The following is a 12,402-nucleotide window of genomic DNA, read 5'->3' as shown; positions in this document are numbered from 1 at the left end:
GTGTTGTTATACAAAGTAAGTTTTCTGTAATTATGAAAGGTCAGGGTTGTACTAGGCCTTTACTCCATATCCCATCCTTAACCCTGGCTCTAGCTTGGTGAGAAACAGCTGGAGCCAAGGCTGAAAAAACCTGTTACGTTTGTACACTTTAATTTCTGCTACTCCTTCTCAAAGCAGTCCCTTGCTCTTTGTTGAAGTTATCTCCAGTGTAGACAGCATAAGAAGGGATTCAAGCTAGCACTGGTGTTGTCACAAATGTGGGGCAGGGTAGGGCGTGAAACATACTCTTGTGCATCTGAAAGGTCATTCTTCCTCTCATAAACGAGGAGTGATTTTTTTTTCAACATGTTTGAAAATAGTCTGAGATGCTGGTTATCACTGAAGTAACGAAATAACTCATATCTGAAACCATGACATTTGGTTAGCCCTTAGTATAGTTCCTGGGACTATTTCACATTTAAATCCTTACACTGAAAGAGAGATTTTTTTGACCACTTTACTAATGTAGTAAAGCAACTGCACAATCACTTTTATTATAAAAATAATCCTTAGGTAAAATAGGAATACAATCAATAATTACACAAATACACATTTACAAATGTGTAAAATAGTCACTTATGGCACAGAAGAAAATAAATATCCCTGTACATTGTTTCTGTGCAAAAAGACAGGCTAGTTTTAGACAATAACCAGCCCTTCTATGTTTTCTTCACTTCTCCTGATTTTAGTTGAACACAAGGATTGTCAGATGAGAGGTCTGAAAGTTTAGCATCAATATGCAAGAAAATACTTTCGCTTTTAATCCAGATAAAGCACAGTAATATTTTTTCCTATCTTCTGCCAAAATGCGCCTCCCCTCTTCTGTAGCCTACATCTTTGGAAGAGGAGGAAAACTTCAAGTTCAGTAATTTTCACAAGCCTTCAGACTGCTGTAAAGAATTAGATTCGAATACAAGTCAAGCTGCACTCTGAAGCTAACTACCACTTAAGTTTCAGTTTAGTTTGTAGTAGAGTTTGTATTATGCTTGCCTTCCTTGTAGTTGTCAAAAATAATTCTTCATAAAAAAAACTTTCCTTTATCTTGAAGTCTTTCATACAGTCCAAGAGAAGGTGAAATCAAGTAAGAGGTAGATACTGTTCATCCTCCTAATTCCTAAGAGCTGTCCATGTGAATTACTCTGTTTTAGGACTGTAGGAGATATGTACAGAGCAAAGTTTTACTGTCTATAAAGTAGTGATCGACTTACATGCCTGGCATCACATGGTCACTGACAACATTCAGCAACATGCTTGAGGAATTCATCACTGAGTTCATCACTGAAAAACCTCATACAATGAGGGCATCTAAGTTCACCCTGTGCCCTGCCCTCAGATCCTGAGTTTCCACTGTCCGCGGGAGGAGAGGCTTGTTCAGACTGTGAAGATGTTCTTCTTGTGCCTGTTTGGCCTGGGCTATTGCCTCGTAGATGTTCAACATTTGTCTGTACATACATATGATTTTGGTTACCAACATGAACTCTGAAATGACTACTTGTGTCTCTTGAGTCCTAGAAAGAAAAAGAGGAGCTCTTGAAAAAGATGCAATAAAAATATACTCTTTAACAGAATATTTATCACCTTTATCTGAAACACTGATCATGTTTTTATCAGAAGATTTGTAAATAAAGTATGCATCATTTTTGTGCAGTTTTATAAATAAAGTTGTAAAGAAGGCTGGCAGAAAGCACAGAATATACTTCTATAAAGATGTCACTCTTAGAAGAGTCATGTCTGTCCTTATATTCCTTCTGAGAATTCACCCTTACTATGTTGATCCAAAACAGAAGGAAAGTGGACTGGAAAGGAGTATTACATAGGTATTGGGAAGCATCTCCACTAGAACTGACAATGAAATAACTTAAGTTTATGATAGCTGCACTGAGCCGAAGTGGGTTTAGAAGTACTAAAATTTTTTTCAAATATATTTAAAAGTATATTTCGGTCCTGAATCCTGTTGACATGCTTTAACCGAAAAAGCAGCATGTTGCTTTCTTACCTGTTGTCTTGCTAGCTGGTGTTGCAGACATGCAACTTCAGCCTGAAGCTCTTGTATTTTACTCTGTGCTCGTTCTCTGTCTGATCTCTCAGATGTGAAATCATCTTTATAAACTAGGACCTGAAAAAGAATTATTATGTTAATATTTTATAAATTAGAGCATTGGTAGGTTAGATTAAAAAGTTGAGGCTGTGATTCCTTTATAAATAGTTATTCCCAGAATCTCAAGATTATCTTCTCTATCATATCTGTACTTTATAGGTATTTGTATTTCTTTTTCAGATCTTTTATATTTTGTATTAAAGCCAGCAGAATTGCATGCAGTTCTTTAAGTAGTGAGTTTCCTTTAAATCTGTCTTACGTATCTGTATAGCCAAATGTGGCAAGACAAGTGGCAAATGTCAGAAGAAATAATTTCGTTTTTCTCCCTTGGACTTCAGTGGTCTGGGGAGAAACTAAGAATTCCCACCTCTAGGAAAAAGAAGCTTAATGACCTGTTGCTCCAGCATTTGTATGCGCTCATTATCTCCTTCACTAGCCTTCTTCACATCTTCTAATTCTCTCTTGGTTTTTATGCATTCATTCATTTTTTCTTCCAGTAGCTTGTTTAACCGGAATATCTCCTTGTGCATCAGGTCAGAATTCGTTTGTGCTGAAGTTACACCATGCTGCTGCTCCAGCTGTGACTTCATCTCTTTTAGCTGCAAGTGGAGTCTCTTCACATACTCATCCCTACTCGCATCATATTTCTGCCATTTTGCATTTAAGTCTTCCACCTGAAAGATTACCCAGGAGAGTCATGAAGAACATGAAGACACAAATGTCCAAGCTTTCATAGGCTGTCTGTATATGCAGGACCGAAATTCTCTAAGAGATAATATAATATGCTGACTCAACCACTGAGTGTGGACAAGCCACTTTATAGGAGAGCAGAAGATTATCATGCTATAAGCCAGGCTCTTCACAGGCAGCCTTCCCCCTTCGCCAACCCATAGGGACAGCACTAACTGAGACGGAACGGGAAGGGCTGGCATCATCCTGGGCCTAGGGCTGGGCTCCTGGGGTGAATACTGATGAGTGGAAGGAACACAGAAATATTCTTCTGCAGTGTATTTTTAAAAACAAATACCCGATACATTACAAATAATGTAATAAGTTGTTCTCAGCTAAGGCAACAAAAACTATGTGCCATGCTGAAAGGACTGAGAAAAATTTTGGACTCGCATTAAACTGCCATTTAATTAGATTAACCAGGCCTCACCTAGTCCCAATTTACTGTAATTCAAAATGCTCAAATCTTAATCTTGTACAAAATGAAAGTACTCACATGAGCTACTTTTTGTTTTAACATCCTGTTTTCATCCTGTAGGTTGCAGATAAGAGCTTGAAGTGAAGTTTCATTGTCTAAAAGCTATAATTTTCAGATAAAGGAAGTGTTACTTTAACATAAAAATCCAAAATGCTACTTAGCTATGCTGTTAAACTGGAAGCAATCTTTTTTAAATTCCTCTAAAACTATTTGCTATCAGCATAACAAATACATACATCTAGGTCTACTTACTTCTATACAGTATATTTCTAAATACTAATAGTATAACCTATATCTTTTATTATTAATAAGCAAAGCAAAAATGTACTCAAGCTTTTACTGTCTTGGTATTACTTTTCAATAGATCTGTGTAGCGTCATAAAAATACACCAGTCTTACCAAATTCTGAGCCTACTAAAGGTAACAAGAAAAATACCACACATTTTACATGCATGAGGGTCTACACTGATGACAACAGATCTTAACAGTTCACATGAACTCCCTGGAAACTACTTGTTTGGAGTGGGGGAATGTGTGACAAAGACACAGATACAGACACAGACGCAGAAATGCCTTCATCGTGCTTTGTTGTTACTGTCAATTTTGGCCAGTACTAGGAAGAAATTACTGAGGGAAAAAAACCCTGCTTGCTAAATAATTGACTAAAATGATACCTCTTTTTTACAGTTGTGACATCTGCTTAAAAAAACCCCGGTGTACATGAGTAATATAGAACACTTTTGTACAAAATTCCCTAGAATCAGCTAGTAATTGCATCTGAAATTTCTCTTCTTCAACAGGGAAGTCCCCACTGTACAAGGTTAGCTACTTATTACATATATCAAAGTCAATCAAGCTTCCTGTCTATCAATTACACGTAAAATATGATAATACTAAATGCTTCAATTCCCTTAAAAAGTCCTTTTTTCTTATATCCAGTCAATCTCCAACTATTTCTTACAGGTAACTTTAATGTGAGTAAGTTTTCTTTGGAAATGCTCCTGGGATGTTTTACAAAGTAGAAGTGAGCATGTATGGAGTTTATTATAGAAGCATAGATGAGTGGTCATGTGAAACACAGCATTACCACTACGTAGCAGTAAGAGCATGAGACGTTTACTCTTTTTTATGAGACTTGGCTGTAGCATCCTACTCAATACCCTGATCTGTTATATTAGCAGCAGCACCCCTAATGTTATTTCCTTATGGTATTACCGTGAATTACCTAACAACTCTGAACCATCATGACTTCTGGAACAACAGAACAGCACAATCTACCTCTGCCCTACTCTGAAAAGCTTTGGCTGAGGTGACCACACAGCCGTTAGCAAAGTACACCAAAATCCAGGTGTTTCTTTGTACCCCTCAGTGGCACTCCTGCCACCTTCCTATCATGAAGCAATTTTTTTGAACATCCCTGCTGGAGAGAAACATTGCCTTGCACTGGGCGGCCAGCGGGGAACCCCAGAGAAGGGGGGGGAAAAAAAAAAAAAAAAAAAAAAGTAAGACACCTTGACTCATTCTTCCCTAACCAACTTTCTGTAGGTCTGTACTACGTGTGCAAAGCCAAATCCTGATCTGAGAAGACCACGTGCTATCGAGTTCTTAATATAAATACTACTTTAAAATATCTCTACTTTATTTTGTGATTTAAATGCTGGAATACTTGAGAGGTATACCTTCAAAAGCACAGCACCACCTAGTGATGTGCAGAAGCATGCCACAGTACAAAAAATGTACTGTCTGTTGAATATGCAGGGAAGAACTGTAATAATAGAATTGCTGAGGTTGGAAGGGACCTCTCAAGATCCTCTCCTCTTCAAAAAAAGCCTCTGATAAGTGAAATGGACAAAATGCAAGTGACTGACAACTGCTTGCATCCTAAATTTTTGGTACTTGGAATTATTTAGAGCTTACCTCGGTAGTCTTTTTCACCCTACATGAAATTATTTAAAAGGCTGTTCCTCACCACTCCCCAGTTACAACCATCATATTGTAATTAACACCTCAGAAATTAATAAGACTTTAAAGAAACATCGTAGCACCAAGAATACCTGATTAGATCTTCCAGGAGGTATCTGGTCATCTGAATTCCCCTTCTCTTTTCTTTGCTTCTCTTCTAGACATTTTGCCAGATGTTGACACATTTCTGCTGTGGATGCTAATTTCCGTTGTAGTTGGTGAGCTTCATCAGTGAGTGAACGACACAAAACATCGCTGGTGGCCTGAGCCTTCTCTCTCTCTGCCAAGCTCTTCTGAAGTCGTAAGATTTCTCTCTCTTTTTCATATGGAGGCTGATTTATCATCTGCTGTATCTCTCCATTTTTCTCCTCCAGTTGCTGATTCAACTTCTGTACTTCCTAAACATAAGAGGGGAAGTTACTTAAAAGCAAAGTGAACTCAAAAGCCAAAGTATGTCTAAGACTGAATTCCATATTGCAGTAATTCCCTATTGCTTCTAAACTCACTGCAAAGTACTTAAAATTAATCCAATTCATTTCTATATAATCACTCAACCTTGGAACTGACAGATCAATCAAAATCAAGAACTGCTCAGAGAGCTATACAAGCACTTCCTAGTCAGTAGAACGAAAGACCAATAAGCAAAAATTCAGGAAAAGATATACAGCAGCAACAAACCAAATATAGAACTTAAAAGAAACAAAGTAGTTTACAAGGAATAACTCTGGAGACTGAGAAATGCTTACTGGCCCTGCATTCTAAATTACCAGACAGTCAAGATTTTCCTGAAAAAAAAAAAAACAAAACAGAACTGGAAATTCATCTTATCAAAACCCAGTGAAGTGTATTCATTGCCTGGCCCCATCACAAGGACAAAGCAGAGCGGGCATACACAGCAACTTTCCCACCTAGGAAAGGATGAGTGGTAAGGACAAGCAAACAGAGAATTAAATCTGTGTGGCAGCAATGACTCTATTGTGACCATAGCTGATTCTCCAAGATATGTGAGTGGGGTCTGACATACTCTTAGGAAACAACTGTGTATCTCATTGCCACACGTTCTTGAACTGGAGGCTCTGTGGAATCATCCATGCTGCATTAAGTTAATGTCTCTGCAGGTGTTTTGAGAAGAAGTTTGCTTGCTGACTGGGGTGAACCACTCTGTAGTACCACGCATCTGAAGTACACCAGTCCTGACTTTGTCAAAAATGGCTTGTGTCTGATATCCTCAAAAAGTAGCGAATGCTGGTAACAGAAACTTATGCAGCACTGCTCCTCTGGAATCAATGATGCCCTGGATGCCAGCAGAGGCCATGAGACAGGTACAAGCTTGACTCTACCCTTCCAGATCTGTGGGAGCACTCTCCTTTGCCAGCACATAGGCCTCTGACTTCACAAAATGTCTTCTTGTTATTTTTAGTGACAATGATTTCAGTCTTTCTGACTAGGCATAAAATACCTATTTCTAAAAAGAATAAAATTACTATCTAACAGAAATAGCACTTGTTCTTACTACTGACATTTAAATTCTTTAGCATCATGCTAAATTTCCCTTTTGCTATAAAGGCATTCAGCATCAGACTTCCAAATATTTTCAAATACTACAGGTTTGTCATCTGTCTGCAAAGTGTCAGTAAGATCATCTCTTATTACAAATTTCCAAACTTGAACTTATTTAAATGCATTTTAAGTGAGTGTCATATATGGAAAATGTTTTGTATAAGCATTAGGTCAAGAGATTACTTCTGACAAAAATACTTGTTTCAATTTTAAGTACTGCTTCTCAGTTTGGAAATTCCTTTATGCAGCTTCATCCAGAAAGAAATGCTTTAAAATTCTTTAAGTATTTCAGACTGAACATGGGAAAGTCTTAATGCTAGTAACAAAAACAACACTTGTGGCGGATGGGAGGGGATGCAGTTTTGAGACTTCTTTTTCTGTCATAAGAGATACCAATTTCCCTAATCTATCTCCTCATAATCCAGACTTGTCAGTTACTTCTGCCAATATTAACGTTCTGCCTTGAGGTCAATACAAAAATGCACCTTTAAAAAAAGCACTTTAGTAGAAAAAGTGGTGGCATCAGTTGTTTATCTTACAGAACAAAACTGTTGCATCTGATAAAGGGGAGGGTCTTCGGTAAGTAATACAGAACTTCCACATTCAGGGTTTTTTTACTGTTTTTCCTTCTTGTGAAAATAGTTGCAGGAAGGTTTATAATGCCATGGTAAGTTTTTGGTTTAGGATTTTATGGTTTACCTTCTCGAGCTTAAAGGCAGTGGCAACTACTGTTGGATAGAGATGGCTGAGCCGCTTTGGGCCTCGTCCAACTCGGGGCACACAGCGACAGAGCAAGTCCTGTCAAATGCACCAACACTGCACGGTGGGTGCCAAAACATCCGCCCTCCGGTGCGGGCTCTGCCGCCGCCAGCGTGCGGGGCCACCCCGGGCAAGTCCCTTAACCCCAGTCGTCCGCGCCGGTGCCTGCGCACCCCCATCTGCTTCATAAACGCGAAAGAGCGGCCTGAACGCAAAACGGCTGCGCCCTCCGTTCGAGACAACCGCTGGCTCAGCTTCAACCTGCTGGTTTTTTTTTCTAGAGAGGAGCGCGGCCCCCGCTGCTGCCGCTCCCCGGGACGGCGCGCACCCCCGCGCCCGGGCGCTGTTGGGAGGCCGGCCGCGGTTTTACCTGGCTCAGAGCTTCCACTCTTCGCGCCGAGAGTCGCTCGCTGTCCCTGAGCTGCTCCCTGGCCCGGCCCAGCTGCTCCAGCAGGCTCTCCACCAGCGAGCGGGCCGGCTCCGCGCCCGCCGCCCCCGCCTCGCCGCCCGCCGCCGGCTGCGGCCGCCGGGCCAGGCTGCCCCGCAGCTCCCGGATCGTCGCCTCCTTGGCAGCCAGCTGCAGCTGGAGGTGCTTCAGTTGCTGCGCGGACTCGTGGTACAAGGTGCAGAGCGCGTTGTACCGGGGCACTTTATTCTTCAAGCTCCTGTTTTCCCGGTGCAGCTTCTCCAGCGTCTCCTCCACCTGTTTGAAGCGGGCCGCCAAGGGGTCTGTGCTGCTACCCTCGCTTACCGAGCACATGGCCGGGGAAGGTGAGCCGCGGTCGCGTTGCTGCCCCTTTTCTTTCTCCTCCGGGGCGAGCAGAAATCCGGCCAGGTGCATATAAACCCGAAGAGGAGGCAGGCAGGGCAGCTACTGCTACTTCTCTCTTCCGCCTTCCCCGCCGGGGGAGGGGGATGGCCGCTCGCCTTTAAGGGCTCGCAGGACCCGCCCGCTGCCCGTCCCCGCCGCTGCGGTGCGGCGCCGGGTGGGCCGGGCCGCGCTCCGCCTCTGCGGAGAGGGGGGAACCCCGCGGCGGGGAAGGGCAGACCTTCCCGCCGGCCCCAGGGGCAAGGCTGGCCGGGGAACCCCGCCGAGGGGTGAAGAGGGGATAGGAAGGAAAGGCGGCCGGGGAGGGGGGGACACGGGAGCGGGCTGAAACCTGGGGACGAGCGAGGGGGCTGCTGAGGGGCCGGGGGAAGCCCGGGCTGAGGAAGGGGCCGCTGAGGGGAGGTGAGTGAGGGGGGGCAGTGCTGAAAGAGGAGCCGCTGAGGGAGGGAGGGAGGGAGGGCCGAGCGGGGGTCCTTTGAGGGGTTGGAGGAGGGGGCTGGCTCCGTGTTGCGAAAGCGCCGAAGCGCCGCGTCCTAGCAGGAGCCGCTGCGGGAATTTCCCGGCGCGGAAGGGGACTTTCCCTCCCGGCCGCGACCCCCGCGGCCCGGCCGCCCGCCTCGTCCCGCTCCGTTTCCCGCGGCGGCCCCCGGAGGCGGCCGGGCCGGCGCATGCGCAGCGGGGGCGGCCCGCGCCTCACCCCTGCCAACAGTGAGGAAGCGCGCAAAAAATCCTATAAAGCGTGGTGCACCCGGGAAAAGCGGCGCGTTTCTCCTCGGAGGCTGCGTGGCTTTGCGGCTTCTGAGGAGAATGCTTGCTTAGGGAAGACCTTGAAGAGACCAGAACCTTCTGGTCGTCAAAATACGCGTCACCAGCTCGTGTTTATACCCTCAGGATTGCACGTGGAGAGTGAGTTAGTGAGAGTAAAGCCAGCTGCCTGACACGGGACAAGCAGGACCCTGCCGGTCATCCCTGCAGTGGGCCAGTTTTTTTACTAGCAGCACAGAGGTAGAGCCTGTTAACCGAGGAGAGGGCTATTGGAGCAGTTACAGTGGTGTAGTATTTCCCTAAGAGGAAGGGAGTATGGTAGCTGGACTGATGTATCTTTTGGATTGGCTTAGTTATGTCCATATTATCATACTGCTGGAGCATCTTTGGAAGAAAAAGCTTTAAACCAGTACAACAATAAAGACTAGGTTACATTTTAGTATTATTTGTAATAATGTTTATTGTGTGTGTGTGTATGCACGTATATAATAATGTATGCAACACAAAGCTCTGTATGCGCACACAGCCTTTTTGCACTATGTTCAGCGCAATCCCAGAAGATGTTTCTGAACCCAAAAGCACATCTGTCCAATTATAGAGCAAGGGAAAATTGCCACATGCAAGTGGTAGAAGGGGCAAAAAGAGTTTTGTCAATGTGATAGAGAGCAGTGTCCTGTATTAGCACCTTAGCTACTTGTAGGTGTCAGGGTAAAAAGACGCTGCAATGAAGAATTTGTGTGGAAGAATTTACAGGGGTCAGAATGTGGTTAAAGGAGAAGATACTGAACTTCAGAGTTGAGATGCTCAGTTCTACTAGTGATGGAGCAGAAGCTTCATGTAACTGGTGCATATGAAATGCAAGATAGAACATTTCAGCCTTTCGTGAAGACTGGGTGTAAGTTGAAATGAGAGGTTGCAATCCAATATGATGAAAACTATTTCCCTGTAAGGGTAATCAAACACTGGAAGAGCTTTGAGTGGGAGTTTGGGCTAGAGTCCTCCTGAGGTCCTTCACAACATGAATTATCGTGTGATTCAATTCAGCTTTTTCAAGGTGGAAAGTCATCATTTTGTCACCTCAGTTATGCTGGAAAGAGTTCTCCAAAAGTTTAGGAGTAATACATTCAAAAGGGTCTGTTAGCTATTTCTAAAAATACAACTGAATTTTACGTGCATAGAAGATCCTATGTGACAGAATAGGGTAAAACACCTGCCTAAAGTACAGGTCTTTGGTGTATTTTCTGTTTCATTTTATAAATAACATAAATACTCCATGATTAAGGACAGTGAAAAATCTGTGTGAGAGGAATAGATTTTTGGCTTTTGTACAGAGTTATATCCTGCAACCTTAAGACACCAGTTTTGCTGTGAAGAAAGTGAAGTTCCTGCTTTAAAATACCTGCACTTTATAATAGTTTTCATATACATTAGTAGGAAACGTGAAAAAACTACATAGACTTCATTTTATATTTTCAGCATCATTGTGCTATGGTCAGAGCTAAGTGAAAAATTTGGAGCAAGATTGCTTTTGCCAACTGTCAAAATATTTTGTAGAAACGTATGATGAAGCCCAAGTAATGGAGAATTCTGTTTGGTTTCCTGCCAGTTCAAATAGCAAACTGCAAGGAAACTTAGAAATTCTCTGTCTGCAGATGGGGCAATGATGTCCTCAGACCAATCATCGGGGAGTTTAGTTCACTATCAAAGAGAATACTTAGTAATACAGCTATATTTGTAATATTGTATCAGTATATTAAAATCAAGCTTTGAATCTGATTACTGAAAATTTGGTATTAATCGTTCATTGGATACAGCCATCACTCCCCTGAGGAAAACACCACTGACTTAAGGGAAATTTGACCTGCGCAAGTCTTGAGTAAGAAACTGATCCCACATGTTTTCGGGAATGCCCTTACATGACTGTTTCCTTTTGTCAGTTCTGAAATACGAAGGAATTCCTGGGAATTCAGTAAGAGTAGCTGCTGCTAAAGAATGAGTCATATCTTAAGACGTGTTTCTCAGTGTACCTGGCTTTTCCTGGATTGCCTCTCGTGTGCTGTTCCTCAGATTTGTTGATAAAGCAGCTGGTTTGTGGTGTGGCATGTTTGTCCTTTTTTGGTTTTAGACAATCAAATTAAGGTTTAAGTTCAGTAATTCTGGCCAGCAAATAATTGCATGAACAGCAGGTATGCTCTGCACTACTTTATGTAAAGAAAAAACTTTATTTTCCATACCTTACTGGTCTCAACTTGAAATACAAGGTGAAGTTCACTTTAACTCTTTCATGGTATAGGATGTAACAGGATATTAAACTGCATGAGAAAAAAAATAACCTCAAATTAGATTTTGTTAAAGAAATATTAACAAAGTTGTTTTGAATAAATGCACATCACAACCGCTATAATGCATGAGAACTCTCATACAGTGTATGAACAAAAATGATTACATACTATGTAGAAATAAAAGGGGGATGAAGCAGATCTGAGGAAACCAGGAAGAAGAAAAGGTGAACAGTATAGTTAGATTACATTAAGTGTGCATAGACATATTTAAAAATTAATTTTAAAACATGAGTTATTTGTAGAGTTGGTAAGAATAATTATTCTAAATGTAGTAGTTATATATCTGTAACATTAGTGCAAATCATATAAGAATTAGTCTCTATATTTAATAGTGTAATTCTGTGTGGACAAGACTATAAAACATACAGGGGGGAGTTCTGTAATTTTCCAAATAGTGACATATGCTCAATTTGCAAGAAACTGTATTTTTCACTTGTGAACTCCAGATGTTGTTCAGCCAATCAAGCTGTGTTTTTCCCCATTGTCTTAAGTCACCACTACTTGTCCTGGAGGGTAAGTCATGACCTAATGATGCTTACATAATGTTCCGTTGTGTTGAGCTGATCTACCTAACTAAGCAGAACTGATTAGAAATTAGTAAGTGATCCTCTTGCTGCTGTAGGCTGAAAAAAGTCAGTAGCAGTTCACATTTCATTTGCTGTTGATTGTGAAGTGCAAAATGGAATAAAAACCCGTAACAGTTTATTTTTCCCAATGAAATAATCTGATATACTCACAGCTACAAAAGATGCCCACTTTAGAGCTTTATGTGCGTCCAAGAATCTGATTTTCATGCTGAGCAAATAGAATGTCTGTGCTTCTGTGACTCATAGATTAATGA

At 42.0% G+C, this 12,402-nt stretch overlaps 1 protein-coding gene across 2 annotated transcripts; it reads right to left on the bottom strand.

The window, feature by feature from the left end:
* Nucleotides 1-503: 503 nt before the first annotated feature.
* Nucleotides 504-8,554, bottom strand: TNIP2 (TNFAIP3 interacting protein 2). 2 transcript variants are annotated; one of them, XM_042808423.1, is made up of 6 exons: nucleotides 7,996-8,554; nucleotides 5,399-5,704; nucleotides 3,363-3,446; nucleotides 2,530-2,811; nucleotides 2,036-2,155; nucleotides 504-1,547 (listed from the first exon to the last, which is right to left on the bottom strand). In XM_042808423.1, the coding sequence occupies exons 1-6, from the start codon at nucleotides 8,464-8,466 to the stop codon at nucleotides 1,266-1,268; spliced, it is 1,545 nt and encodes a 514-aa protein (XP_042664357.1). In that variant the 5' UTR covers nucleotides 8,467-8,554; the 3' UTR covers nucleotides 504-1,265. The 2 variants fall into 2 exon arrangements, with proteins under 2 accessions (XP_042664357.1, XP_042664358.1); XM_042808424.1 differs by having other exon boundaries at nucleotides 8,377-8,554.
* Between the last annotated feature and the right edge of the window lie 3,848 nt (nucleotides 8,555-12,402).

The sequence above is a fragment of the Tyto alba genome, unplaced genomic scaffold (genome assembly GCF_018691265.1).
Source record: "Tyto alba isolate M040663 unplaced genomic scaffold, T.alba_DEE_v4.0 Super-Scaffold_6, whole genome shotgun sequence".
Classification (NCBI taxonomy): Eukaryota; Metazoa; Chordata; class Aves; order Strigiformes; family Tytonidae; genus Tyto; species Tyto alba.
Note: the sequence above shows the minus strand (reverse complement) of the source record. Positions and strands in the feature narration are given on the sequence as shown.